The sequence below is a fragment of the Abramis brama genome (assembly GCF_963993115.1).
Source record: "Abramis brama genome assembly, chromosome: 12".
Taxonomy (NCBI): domain Eukaryota; kingdom Metazoa; phylum Chordata; class Actinopteri; order Cypriniformes; family Leuciscidae; genus Abramis; species Abramis brama.
The window spans coordinates 28,330,534-28,345,595 of NC_139974.1; the positions used below are offsets into that span (position 1 = coordinate 28,330,534).

Sequence of the window (15,062 nt, forward strand, 5' to 3'; positions counted from 1 at the left end):
CCTTGTTCAAAACAGACTTGAACAGTAGTTGAAGCATCTCTCCTATTTTGTGGCATAACGGAGGTGCCCGTGCCATCAGTCACAGTCATGAGAGACTGGAAAAGAAAAAAAAAGAAGGAACAATCTGTCTGCAAAACATAGCGCTGGTGAAAATTGATTAGCGATGCCGTTGCAGCTTCGTCAAAGCTGCTGGCGGTTGGCAAACCATCTCAGGCACGGTCCTCTGATTGAATGAGATTAATTTGTACAGGAGTGAATGATGTTTGTCTTTTACCCATCCCCCATTATTTTCTTTAATTCTATGTGGGGAGATCATATTTGGCAGCAGACATCAGGCGTGGACCGAGGGGAGTACGTGTGGGTAAAATGATGAAATGCAGCTGAAATGGAAAGTGCGTACACGCGTGCCTCCTCTGGCAGCGCACGGAGGGTGGAGGAGGAATTGAGACATACGACTTTCCACTGTTTTTAGTATTCCATGCTGTTTCCCGTGGAGAGTTGAACTGAAATGTAGAGTCAGTGAGTTGGATGTCTCCAAAAGGAGACGCTGTAATGAGTGAGTGTGAGGCCTTGAATGTTGGCAGTTTGATTTATCCTTAGTGCTATTTATCAGTCATCAGCTGCTGCTGAAGTCTTCACGGCACGTAATGGAGAACTTAATTACATTTCGAAGCCTTGATGTGAATCAACATTCAGAGGTTGAGTTAGACGACATCTTGCAAGTGCTAAAGAAGGAAGCACCAGTGTCTGCTAGAATTGTCTCAAGTCACTCACTCATAGAGACTGTCTACTCTGATTCTTGAGATATGTGACAAAAATAGCAGCTTATCCACTTTGAAATGAATCAGAGATTATCCACAATACCATAACCATTTCATTTTGTTAAATTTTTGCTTTTTTTTGTTTTGAATTATGACTTATGCATAAGTTTTTAATTTTAAATTACTACTGTGTGCTGACAGAGAAAAGGTTAATTATAAAAATGAACAGCTGTTTCCATACTTTTTGAAAACACACACAGTTTTTTGTAAAAGATTTTAAAGTCAATCCTTGTCCTTAAGGGCACCTTTTCATATTTCACCTGCTATCAGTTCATCAACAAGGTCAAATATGGGTGAATGCATTTATTTTAATTTTTTTCCAGTTTTGTAGCTTTTCTTGTTCCAGTGCTTAACCCAGTTATCAGCATTTGGATAACCATCAGAAATAGCAGCTCTTGTGTGCTAATCGGACCAAAAACATGTTTGAAAGGGTTCCAGATCGACTGAATTAGTCATGGCAACAGCAAGGGCCAGAGTGGAGTTTTACCATCACGAGAGCAAATGCGTTAAGAGAAATTTATTGCTCTGGGCAACGTTATCCAAGTCCCAGTGCCAAGTGGGGATTTGCAGAAGAAAAGTTTTTATAATGTATCCATAAAGTCTCTGTTATGTGATAGAATGCAAGTGTATTTAAAATCTATTGTTTCCATTTTCTCTCTCTCTCTCTCTCAGGCCCAGACTGCATGCACAGAGGAAGTTTGCGCAGTCTCAACCCAACTCCCCCAGCACCACGCCGGTGAAGATGGCCGACCCCTCTCTGCCCACGCCGCTCACACATATCACATTCCTCTCCAAACGCAAACCCAAGACAGAAGACTTCCTCACCTTCATATGCCTTCGAGGTATTGGCTCATTTTTCATTTCCCTTACAGAGTTAATATAGTTTTGACAATGTTATTTATTTTTAATTTTCTTTGTATTTTGGTTTTTAATTTAGTCTTAGACGCAGCGCACTGCAGTCCAAGTGGACAATTAAATGTGTGATAAATGTGTCATTGCTGCTACATTTAGCAGTAAATTGTAACTACCATTATTATAGGGCATCTAGCCACATGGACCGTATCCGCTCAGAGCAACAACTAGTTGCTGAATTTGCCAAGTTACGGCATCCCATTTTGGAAAATATTTAGGAGTTATTGTTGAGGCTGTTTGGACATTTTATGTATTGTGGCAGTTCAGATTAACTAAAGAAGACTAATGTGTTTTGTTTTAGTTTTGCAATGTTTCACGATGAGCTGAGCCATTGTATGCTGTATGAGGCATTTGCTTTTCACAGTTACTTAATGTGGTTTTGACTGTCAGATTTACCTGCCCCTGAACATCACGTGCGATACAGCAACAGTCAGAATTCAGGCTTGGGAAATTAGTTAAATCAAACCACTCAGCATTATGGAAGCTTGTTTCCGCCACAGAATAAAACATTTTAAAAGATAATTGCGACTTTTTATCTCACAATTGCGAGTTTACATCTCGCAATTGTGACTTTATTTCTCAGAATTGCGAGATATAAAGTCAGAATTGCGTGTTATAAAGTCAGAATTGCGAGATATAAAGTCAGAATTGCGTGAAATAAAGTCGCAATTGCGTGTTATAAAGTCAGAATTGCAAGATATAAAGTCAGAATTGCGTGAAATAAAGTCGCAATTGCGTCTTATAAAGTCAGAATTCTGACTTTTTTTCTCGCAATTGCGACTTTATATCACGCAATTTTGACTTTATATCTCGCAATTCTGACTTTATAACACGCAATTGGGAGATATAAAGTCAGAATTGCATGATATAAAGTCGCAATTGTGAGATATAAACTATTCTGAGGTAAAAAAAAAAAAAAAAAAAAGTCTGTCTTTTTTCCCCTTAGAATTGGACTTTATATCTCACAATTGTGAGTTTATATCTCACAATTCCGAGAAAAAAAGTCAGAAATGCGAGATATAAACTCGCAATTATGTGTTATAAAGTCAGAATTGCGTGGTATAAAGTCGCAATTGCGAGAAAAAAAGTCAGAATTCTGACTTTATAAGACGCAATTGCGACTTTATATCTCGCAATTCTGACTTTATAACACGCAATTGCGACTTTATTTCACGCAATTCTGACTTTATATCTCGCAATTCTGAGAAATAAAGTCAGAATTGCGAGATGTAAACTCGCAATTGGGAGATAAAAAGTCGCAATTATCTTTTAAAATGTTTTATTCTGTGGCGGAAACAAGCTTCCATACAGCATTGATGAAATATGAAATACTTTCTTTTTTCTTTTTTTTTCATAAATTCTTGTTTTCTCCTTTTGGGTACTCCAGTTTTTAGTTATTTTATTGCTAGTTTTTGTCTTTTGTTCATGATAAACTTTCCTACAGCCTTCGCCCAACACCTCTGGCCTGCTCACCTGGTGCCCAGGAACCAGCACCAGTGTCTGGTGTCATGGCAGAGGTGGCATCTGAACTCCAATGCTGCACAAATGTTGACTCTCAAAGCTAGGAGGTATCAACACCAACTGTTTCATGTTGAAAAAATGGTGTTATCAGCCTGAAGTGTCATGAACACACACTTTTACAAACACACCCGCCTCTGTGAACCAGGCTCTGCCTTTCACAAGGGATTATGGGTTCCTCTCGCTTTCAAGGTCAGTACACAGTGTTTCTATAGAGTGAATCTCAAATATTAGTTTTAACAGGTAAAACTAAAGGCTCCAGGGTAGCATAGAGCCTCATAGCCAATTCATGTTGAATCTGAGTTTAGAGAAAGTTATTTCATTTAAATTATATTTAATATTTTCAGCTAACAATTCTTGCTTTGTTTTAAACGTTTCACCACATTTCAGTCCATTCTGTGGGTCCCCCCCCCCCCCCCCCCCCCCCCCCAATCTGTGCCGACTGTGTCTGTAGACTTTGTGTGGCCCTTTTTATTTTACATTAATATTTGTATTACTTGAAATTCATTTACTATTATCAGACCTTAACGACCAAAAAAGAAAATGTTCTCTCCCGTTTCATGCACGTCCTGAGATGTGTAAAGTGTAGGAAAAGTGGAAGCAGAAAGTTCCATTTGTACTGCTCAAATAATTGAGAGCAAAGACTTGCTGGACTTTGAATTTATTCTCTGGCTGGAATTTTTACAACATAATAATAACTTAAACCTTGCGGGAGATGGTTTAGACTGCCTCATTTCAGTATAAACTTTCCTTTCTCACCGGGATTTCAGAATATCAGCCAGAACTATCCTGTATCATGTTTTCCGACAACAAGACATTCATTAGCCCAAATTTACGGTTATGAACATTCACTGCTTCTGTAAAAGTAGTCTTTTAATCACTTTGGCACATTTTTGGGTACCATATGAAATGTTAGCTAGTTATATCAGATGCGTTATGCCCCGTGTATGCGGTCTGGTCAGCTCAGGTCTCCTCAGACTTGACCGTAACTTGACTTGGCCTGGTGTTTTGAGGTCATGGAGAGGCCAAATCCACGGGTTGAGGGTGTTGCGTATCAGCCTCAACTCTCAGTGACTCTCTTAGCAGTTTTTTCCACAGTGGCAATTAGATGATGGGCCGCACCTCAATAACTGTACACCAGCCTCGACATTATTTATAGATGGTGCTCCCCTGCTGTAGTGTGTATATTTGTGTGTGTGGAGCGTAATGTTGTCCAAATGGCATTACAATACAGTGGTGTTATGAGAAGTAAAGAGTTGTCATAACGCCATGTGTCATTTTATCCTTCAAAGAATCCCTGACTTTCAATATCTTCCAGAGTTCTCTTTACTTTGGCATGTCTGTTTCAGCCATCAGGAGAGGCGGTCGTAAGCAGGCGGTGTTGATCTTTCAGAGGGGTGGAGGTAGAGAGGATGGGTAAATACAGATCAATGGATTCTGGGTAAATATAGCCAGGGTCAAATAGGCAGTCCTACAATAGCTCAGTTATGGCTGACTGCCAGTGAAACACCGCTCTTATCTGTCATAGAAAAAGTATTTAACCGGACCGCTGAGTAGAGTGCATGCTGTGATAAAGGTAATGTTGTGATGTGTCTGACGGTCTTCTCAAAAGAAAAGTTAAGAAAAGTCTTGAAAAGATGTAATCTATAGGGTTCTGCCTTTTTAGACAACAACATAAGCATGTTTTGTTTTTTTAAATGGATTTTTCTAACATCAGTATTGCGTTATGTACGTCTTCTGATGCAATGTAAAGTAATGCGCTGCAAACAAAATGCAGGAATTATGCTGTGATTTAAGCCATTTCTGTTTTCACACTACATGCCACTTTAAATCCTGATGAGTGTTGCATTATATGGAGAAAACAGTTGCGTGTGTGTGTGTGTGTGTGTGTGTGTGTGTGTGTGTGTGTGTGTGTGTGTGTGTGTGTGTGTGTGTGTGTGTGTGTGTGTGTGTGTGTGTGTGTGTGTGTGTGTGTGTGTGTGTGTGTGTGTGAAGTCTACTTGTCAAACACTAAGATTTAAAGCAATCTAGATGATGATCTGTGCAGGCGACATCCATGCATGCCGATCCATAACTATCTTTAATAGTAAAGAAAAATGATGGAAAGACATTTCTTGTTTAAATTCTCATATGCATATAGAGCTGGGAAGTCTTGATTCATTTTTGAGACTTACTTTAAGAAAAATGCAAAATATGTCTTGCTAAAATATATATATGCTAAATTATTTAAAAAAAAAATTTTTGATAAAATTTTTTATTAAAAGGCGATATAAAATTTTGTTCAGAACCTCTGCCATACACTGAACCTCATAATATGAACTAGGTAAAAAGGTAAGGAGATATGAGTAAATGAATAATGTACTCCATTGCCCGTGTTACATAACAAGCTGTTGTAACTGCATTTTTATGTGGATTTGAATGTCCTCATGAGCATTTAGTTCAATTCCAGTGTCTCTTGGATATCGTTGACTGTCTTAAAGTCTTTATTTATGTCTCTCAAGCCGCAGCAGCCGCATTCAAGCCACAGCCACGTGTGTCGGCGTGAAGCTGTTGCACTGGCGCTGCGCTACGAAAGAACAAAGATAGCTGATTTCAATTCAATTAAGTGCGCTGACGTGTGCGGCTTGGCGGTGGGGCAGCAGGCTGATTAAATTCACCCGCCGACTCCTCAAGCATAGGGCATCTGGGTTAATGGATTTGCAGACATTCAGGATGGAATGTAAATTAGTGGAGATATAATCCATAATCCCCTCGCATTCTTGCTGCCGTCATAGCCCAGAGACAATGTTTTTAATGTCCCCTCTTATTCCCTCACTCACCGCTCTCTAGTGCACTCCATAGTGCCATATGCTGTCACATAGAGGGGATATAGTGCCAGGCAGGGGGGCTGCTCACTGTCTAACATCTCTCCACTCAACTGCCATGCACCTCGACCTGATTGAAAACCTGTTAACCCTGACAGGAGCCCTGACAACATTGGGTTAAGATGGGCGACCCGTACAAATCAAGCTGTAAAAGGATAGCTAAAAATGAGTTCTCTCATCATTTATTCACCCTCAAGGCTTTTTTTTCCCCGTGGAGTAAAGTTGTTCACGGAAAGTCGGTTTGACGTCAGTGACCCCACATGCCAAATTTTAATAAGGATAATGTGCGAACTTGTAAATATGGCGTAGGGAACCTTTTTCAGTGAATATCAACTTTAAATTCACACATAAAGCTGTAGTGTGACTTAAAATTAGCACACAAATTGTTTTAAATAATTTTATGATACTTTTAATGGTGCTTTTTTACCTTTTAAGAGCTATAAATAGCCCCTGGTCATTATACCCTTGTGAAAAAGAATACTTATTACAGAAATATTATGCTTTAAAAAATATACTTGAGTGTGAACTGAATGGAATTTATTTATTTTTTTCAGAATTGCTAATTGCAATTAAATGAAAATGTATTAGTTTAAATTAATATTAAATTCAATTAGCTGGATTTTTTTTAGTGATATTGAGTGAAGATGTCGTAACCAGACAGTTGATGGACCCCATTGACTTCCATAGTAGCACTTTACATGCATGTTTACTTTAGTATGTTAGCCAACACATCAAAATAATTTAATTAATATCATGTTATCTGCAAGTACAGTTTTTTTTAAATATACGTTTTCACAAGGGTGTGCTTTAATTGTATGGAAAGAAAAAGATCGGAATGTACTTCAAAGCTCTAACCTTTTGTGTACCACGGGAGAAAGGAAGTCATACAGGTTTGTAACGACATGAGGGCGAGTAAATGATGACAGAATTTTCAGTTTGGGTGAACTATTCTTTTAGGAATACTTCCTCACTCCCTTTAACCATGTTTCTGATCAAAACAGTCCGCACGGCAACCAAACATCCAATCAGAGCGAGGACATCTGCTCAGGCAGATTTGATTGGTTCTCCTTGAGCTTCAATTTTAACCTCTCTTGCTTTTATAAAATGGGACAAAAGCAGAGCATCCGAAGTAGAACACTTCGCTTGTAATTATGTCTGTGCTTGAATTAAATCTGACAATTGTAATGGATGCCTTCATCTTTAATTATGATTTGTGTCAGCCTGTGAATATGAGAGCACATAATTGGGGATTGGGGAAGGTCTGTTTTTTAGTCTGTTTTTATTTTCTTTCTCTCTGGGAGATGACAGATTTAGATTTGGCTCCAGAGAAAGAAGCTGAAGGGAGAAGCCGTGACAGACGGCGTGTGATTGCGATCAAAAATCTGGTTTGTGCACCCCTGACGCCAGTGACCGGGAGCTATAGTTGGGCTACTCCCTACCCAGCATTCCCTGGGGCACTCGCTAAACCTCATGAGCCTGATACTCATTCTGGGTGGGTGGCGGGTCTGAAACAGATTACATGACAATAACATCATTTTTGCAGAGCATCTAAAACTAGGAAAAAATGTCTGCCTTCCAATGCCAGCGGTTTCCCTCCCCCATTCATGACCCAGGCTGACCCTCAAGTCTGTGAGCTATTGGCGTTTTGACCTTTTCCTCCCACAGCATGGGAGCGCAAGATAATGATAATGGCAGCCATTTTCTTAATTAGTTGAGCTGACATTAAGTGGCCCGGTTTGTTTGTTTGTTTGTTTGTTTGTTTGTTTGTTTGTTTGTTTGTTGGCACCTTTGGTCAATCTCTGCTTGTGATTTTTAGGAATTTGGCTTGTTCCATATGGAGTAACCATCATAGGTGTTTTGTTTCAAAGCAAGCTGTGGTCCTGTTTTGTACATTAGCATAAAGTTACATTATACATGTCTTTGTGAGTTTCTTTCTGTAATTCATGTCATGAATGTCATCATGCATATTATATGACTGATAATCCTTGAAGTGGAGAATGTGATTTGTAAATATGAGGTGGTTAAAGCTAATATTTCAAAGTATTATAATATCCATCCATTCTCCAAAACCGCTTTATCCTCTGTAGGGTCACGGGAATGCTGGAGTCTATCCCACCATCTCGGGCCACAGGTGGGGGACACCCTGAATGGATAGATATTGTAATATTTAACCTCAAAATTGTATCAATTTATCAATATTCCACCAGTCCTAACACTGGCATTAACATGCTAATAACCCAAAAACATGTAAGGTCTGAAACCATGTATTATTTTTATATTATTGTAGTATTTATTAATATTCCGAATTAGCTTTTATTATTATCAGTTTTCATTTTAATTTAATTTTAAGTTTTCGTTATTTTATTTGCTAGATTTTTTTTGTTTAAATATTTCTATGAAGTTTACGTTTTAAGTTTAGTAATCTTAGAACTTCAGCTAAAACTTATTTAAATTAGTTACCAAAGCTAAATACCTATTTTTATTTTCAATGTTAAGTTTTTGTGTAATATTTGTTTTATTTTATTTCAGCTTTATTGCAATTTCTGAAAACAATTTTTAATAGTTTTGTTTTTAGTTCAACAATAACAAGAAACTGTTTTACCACTTTGAAGTGAACACTAGTGACGTAGAATTCGGTCTCTCGGCCCTTTTACAGAAGTCAATTTAATAGCATCTCGTTAAGATTTCTACTTCATTCAGTCATTTTATTTGTTCCCCGAACAGTCAACATGTCTCAATTGCTATTATAAATGTTGTCACACGGACCATAACTATTAATGTGGCATGTCAAATGCTGCATGTATGCAGTGACATCATCACCGCAGCCACGCCGGCTGCAGCTTCACGTTAATAGAGAGCTAATGAGAGCACATTTGCAGGGCCGTGGCTGACACACTCATGTTTCATTCATGAGGCTGGCGGAGAACAGCACTAGATAATGATAATTGCTGCCCGGTGTAGTGCGGACGAATCGCAGACGTGCAGTAGTGCAGGTTTCTGCGCTGATAGGGCTGGAGAGGGCATATTTGGCAGCTAATGGGCAACAGGCATTTGACATGCATCACTTGCACTGTTTGTATGAGAAATATTGATGTTGCCAATGCATATTTGGCTATTGCTGGTCCTTCTGTGTAATGTGGTGTGTGTCCACACTGTAAATAAAATCCACACTATTTCGAAGCTGTAAATAAAACAAGGATTATTACAGTATGTTTTACAAAAAAATATTATTTTAGTCTTTCTAAAATGAACTAAAATTGTTTAGTTCAGTGTTACTTGCTGCTTCCGTAATTATTCATTATTTCTGAGTATAAAAACAACAACATAACTTACTAGTGAGTTTACCAAAGATGTTAATAATAATTTTATAAAATAAATCAAGCAATTAAATGCATTCAGGGTTTTTCCTGGTTCAAAACTAGGCGGGGGTGGTAAAGAAAATTTTGAACATTTTAAAGATAAATTCATTAATCTGGTGCACTTTGAGTCACCCGAATCTGCTGTTAAAAAAATAATCCACCTGCCAACTGCCCGAACCTATGATATTCTTTGATTTAGATATCTGCATCTGATCATCACATTACAATTATTCAAATTCTCAGTGTTAAGCATGATAATATGGTAACATATCACACTGAAGTAGGCTGATTTAAAAATAACATTTATTTAAAATAAAAGTTCTTCTTTTGGCAAAATTACATTTCCTTAATAGCCTAAACAGAGGCTTTACTCCCTTCAAACTTAAATTGTCATTGTTTCATTAAATCACTGTTGGATAACTATTCTATTATTCTTATCAGAATATTTTTTTTAAAATTAACTAATGGCTTGAGAATGGACATAGGCCGGGAACCCGCAACAGAACAGTCACGGTGGAAAAGTGTATCTGAGCATGTGACTGTCTGTCCGAGTTTTGTCGAGAGCCGGAGGTGGCACAAAATTTGACGGAGGTGGCGGCCTCATAATTCTCTGTTTGTTTTGTTTTGTTTTGTTTTGTTTTGTTTTGTTTTGTTTTGTTTTGTTTTGTTTTGTTTTGTTTTGTTTTGTTTTGTGTTTTGTTTTGTTTTGTTTTCCGAAGGTTTCATGTCATTCTTTTGTTTTGTTTTTGTTTTTTGTTCCGAAGGTTTCATGTCCATTCCTTTTTGTTTTGTTTTGTTTTGTTTTGTTTTGTTTTGTTTTGTTTTGTTTTGTTTTGTTTTGTTTTGTTTTCCGAAGGTTTCATGTCATTCTTTTGTTTTGTTTTTGTTTTTTGTTCCGAAGGTTTCATGTCCATTCCTTTTTGTTTTGTTTTGTTTTGTTTTGTTTTGTTTTGTTTTTTGTTTTGTTTTGTTTTTTGTTCCGAAGGTTTCATGCCTTTCGTTTTGTTTTGTTTTGTTTGGTTTTGTTTTGTTTTGTTTTTTGTTTTGTTCCGAAGGTTTCATGGCCTTCCTTTTTGTTTTGTTTTTTGTTTTGCTCCAAAGGTTTCATGTCATTCCTTGGTTTTTGCATACCGTGTGTAGTTTGTATACCGTGCCTTACTTTTTATCTTTCAAGCTTTATCTGATCCAGGAGCAGTGATGTATTATGGGCCTCTTCACATGGGGCTGCAAGCTTTCAGTGTGCTGCTGGTTATCAGCTGGTGCTATTTAAAGCGTAGTTTCTCTTGAAAGGAGAAACGTCAGTCAGACAGTCACTTGTGGCGGCAAATCTCCTCTCAGCACAGACAGAAACAGAGGAGTGTAATGTACTCAGGCTTCTGAGGAGCGTTCCTACGGCTGCAACAGTCTCGTCTAATCTCATCCAGAGCAGCAGCTGATTTTCTGAGGATTACAGCTGCAATAGAAACTGAGATTACAGAGTTGTGTCGGTTTATCCCATTTTCTTCGGCCACTTCTCAGTAAATGTGCTGGGCCTGTGGCTTCCTTTAAAGCTTTCTCTCTGTCTCTTTCCCGCCTCTCAGGCTCACCGGCATTACCCAGTAACGTGGCCTACTTCGGCAGCTCTCAGGATGAGGAGGAACTGGATGATGAAGATGAAATTGAGGAAGAGAAAGCACCCAGTGTGGCATCCACGTCATGCCAGTCTACACCTAAGAAGGGCAAACCTCCTGGCAAGATCAACGGATTCGGTAAGAACAGAGGATGAAAAACAATCGCAGCAAAATAGAGAGCGTTTGTCTGTAACTTACTGTGTGATTGTTTTTATGATTATAGTTTGCAATTGCATGATTAATTAACATGAAAAAGTATGCAATATTATCAGAAATTGCATTTAATAGTCTGATTAATAGTATCTTAAATTAGGAGATCTCTTAGCAAATATTGATAAGTTATTTTTCAAAAGTTAGATTCTTTTTCAAGAAAATAATACTTTTATACAGCAGATGCATTAATCAAACGTGATAGTAAGTACATTAATAATGTTACAAATTATTATTTCGATTTCAAATAAGTGTTGTTCTTTTGAATTCTATTCATCAAAGAATACTGAAATATAAAAATATTAAGCAGCTGTTTTCAACATTGATAATAATAAGAAATGTTTTTGAGCAGCAAAGCAGCATATTAGAATGATTTCTGAAGGATCATGTGACACTGAAGACTGGAGTAATGATGCTGAAAATTCAGCTTTGCCAACACAGGAATAAATTACATTTAAAATATATCAAAATAGAAAACATTTGTTATGAGAGAGAGAGAGAGAGAGAGAGAGAGAGAGAATTGCTGCTTCTTGTGTGGGAACGGGAATCTTATATTGGAGTGGGACATGACGCTTCCATCTTTCCACTCCAATTATCACTTTAGTAGGAAAGGCGGTAACAGGGTGTTTATGCATTCAGCCCACAGCTGTGCCGAGTAACAGCGGGCAACGAGCTTTACGCTAACACACACTCTCGCACCCCCCCAACAAATGAAGGAAAGACAGTCCTATAAGTCAGTTTGAGCACTTTATTGAGACTCTCAATAGATGCTGTGTGAGTTTAAAGAAGGGTGTGTGTTAATGAAACATCATGTTAAACAAAAATAGTCTGTCAGTAGATAATTGAAAGCCAAGAGGCTCGTTTAATTTAGTGTGCTGAAGTGTCTTTAACAGCCATCAGAGGATCAAGCTGCCATCTATATATAAACACAAATACACACATTAGTTGTGTAAGCATTTGTCTCTAAGTATTATAAGTAGTTCTATAGCAGTGTAGCGCACACAATTTTATTTGTTTATTTTTCTGTCCCTAACAGTCCCTCCAGGATTTCACAAGCGCAAAACTGTGTGTTATTTGCAGCAGGTTTCATTTTTGTCTTATTTCTGCAATTTGTCCACAAAACAATGTTCTCCTGAGAGGGGAAAAAACAATATTAGCTCATGAAAACCCTAAATCAGACTCCAAACAAATAAATCAATATCTGTTCAACGGTATTACTGTGAATTCCATTGTAAAGTGAACTGGGATGTACCATATGGAACACTGGGACACCCGGTTATATGTAAGCGTTTTAAAAGGAAAGAAAATTTCTGATATGTGGCCAATTTGAGCAGCGTGATCCAAGTGATCTTTACAAATCATTCGTTCACAACCTTCACTTGTCTATTCAACCTTTTCACATCCAAACCGAGAAAGACGCGGCTTTGTCAGCAACTATAAATATTTATGTGTTAAGCACATGGGGCGAAATTGAGTAATTTAAATGATGCTATTAAACTACCACATAGAGTACATTATTTTTCATAATGCATAATTCATAATTAGATTTAATGCATTTTTTTACTGGATATGCACTTTTAATGTTTTGAGTGAATGCAAATGCTATTATGTATTGTAATTTTTTGTTCAATTAAATTAAAACATTTAAAACGTACAGTATATAAGTGTTACTTTGTATATGCTGTACAGATTCAGTGACAGTGTGCAAGTGTTCTTGTTCTTGCATAATTTAGCTCAGTTTTATTCAACTCAAATTGATCTTGATTGCTCCTGATTGGCCCATGTTAGGAATTTGCGCCTTTTTCTTTACAGTCCTAGAGTTTTGTGCATGTAGAGCACCCTGACCGCCTGAGGTGGATGGATGCGTGAAATGCACACTGTCCCATGTTCAGGAAAGGAATTCTCTCTCTCTCTCTCTCTCTCTCTCTCTCTCTCTCTCTCTCTCTCTCTCTCTCTCTCTCTCTCTCTCTCTCTCTCTCTCTCTCTCTCTCTCTCTCTCTCTCTCTCTCTCTCTCTCTCTCTCTCTCTCTCTCTCTCTCTCTCTCTCTCTGTCTAGCTTATCCGGTGACTGGAGATATCCCGTTGTCTGACCTGTCCCATGTCAGATGTGACACTTTAATATGAAGCACAGGCAGAGCTCTTGTCTCTCTCTCTCTCTCTCTCTCTCTCTCTCTCTCTCTCTCTATGTGTGCGAGAGAAACCACAGTGCTCGGCTTTCATTCGCTGAACCTCAGTAACCCAGAGGCGTGTTTACATTTCTAAATTAAACACCTTTTATTGAGTTCAGCTGTCGGTAGCAGTTCCAAGTGCAAGCCTTACAGCGCGAAAGCCCGTCCGTTTCCCCTTCGCTGACACGCTCTGCTGCCTCTTGATATTTAAACACTGTAAAATTAAAGTGAGCAGTCGTAAATACAGAGAGCAGTTTGAATGTCTGTTAATTAGAGCAGTCCAGAGGGCCTGATAACAGACAGACTACCCTGTCCAAAAATGTCAAAAATAGTAATTCACAGCCTTATCTATAGAAAACATCTACAAATGCATATTAAAAACAAACTTGCAGATGAGAAGGAGGGAAGTGTTGTTTTTGTGTTGTTTCTTTGTTTGGTTTTGATTTTGCTTTACTTCTGTTTTGCTTTGATTTTGTTGAATTTTATTTTATTTTTTTAACCTAAAGGCTATGCCAGTTCACATACTTTCTAAGAATGAAAATGTAAAGTACATCCAGTACACAAATAAGAAGTATGGCAATACTGCAGTTTTCAAAATTGTTCTGACACTGCATTCAATAAAATTCATAAACCAACCCTCTTGCATTGCTCAATGAGTTGTGCACAAGATTATAATAAAACACACTGCTTTCACACACAAAAAAATACACTGCAAATAGTATACATAATATTTTTTGTGTGTGTGATTTGAAACATTTACTGCATGCTAAATAAGATGCATGAATTGAATGTAAAATGTGACTGAGAAGGCAATGAAATACAATATTTTAATGTATTATCTTTGCAATTAATAAAGAATAGTTGGTTACGATTTATTTTAAGGTGTCCTTGTTACAGTGTAATTATACACGGAAGTACTGAGTAATGTGAATTAACAACATGTACGTACTGTTCGGGTTAGGATTAGGGTTTGGTTTAGTGTTAGTTGCATGTAATTATGCATAATTTATAGTTATTACTATAGTAACTACATGCAACATATTTGTGTGTATTTTAATAACCCTGTTATTTCTCTTCCCTAGTGCTAAATGGCCATAAGGTACACAAGGACAAAGAGCTCACTCCCAGAACAAGAAGCAGAGAGTTGGCTGTGGGAAGAGATTGCAGCGAGAGGTGTGACGCGTCTGGTGACATCTCACACAAGCACACGGCGGCCACCGCCAAGAGCCACAACACCAACGGCCACAACTACAGAAGAGCCTCAGAGGAACTCCGCAAGCAGGTATAACACCCTTCTGTCCATCCCAGTGTCAGTAAGAGCAAGGGATTGTACAATGATTGGCCATGTAAGTTGCTTTGCATGCTTACAATCTGCTAGTCAGTTGGGAACATCGATCCTGATGTGGCCCTCAAACAATCAGACCGTCTCCGGCATTAACAAGCCTGTCGGGTTTGAGGACCACAAAAGTGAACAATGAACCTCAGAGAGCAGGGAAAGACACATCATCAGCCTCTCAGTTTCTTTCTTTCTTTCTTTTTGGCAAAATGACTTGTACTAACTGAGAAGTGTAGGGCTAGCTTTGGAACTGTTTTAGGCCTT

At 38.0% G+C, this 15,062-nt stretch overlaps 1 protein-coding gene across 1 annotated transcript in view; it reads left to right on the plus strand.

The window, feature by feature from the left end:
- The window catches only part of jarid2b (jumonji and AT-rich interaction domain containing 2b), a 103,544-nt gene that overhangs the window by 72,474 nt on the left and 16,008 nt on the right, over positions 1–15,062 (plus strand). The window contains exons 4-6 of the mRNA XM_084130065.1: positions 1,494–1,663; positions 11,055–11,222; positions 14,545–14,744. Of these exons, the coding sequence (XP_083986191.1) occupies positions 1,494–1,663; positions 11,055–11,222; positions 14,545–14,744 (538 nt within the window). The remainder of the gene's footprint in view (positions 1–1,493; positions 1,664–11,054; positions 11,223–14,544; positions 14,745–15,062) is intronic.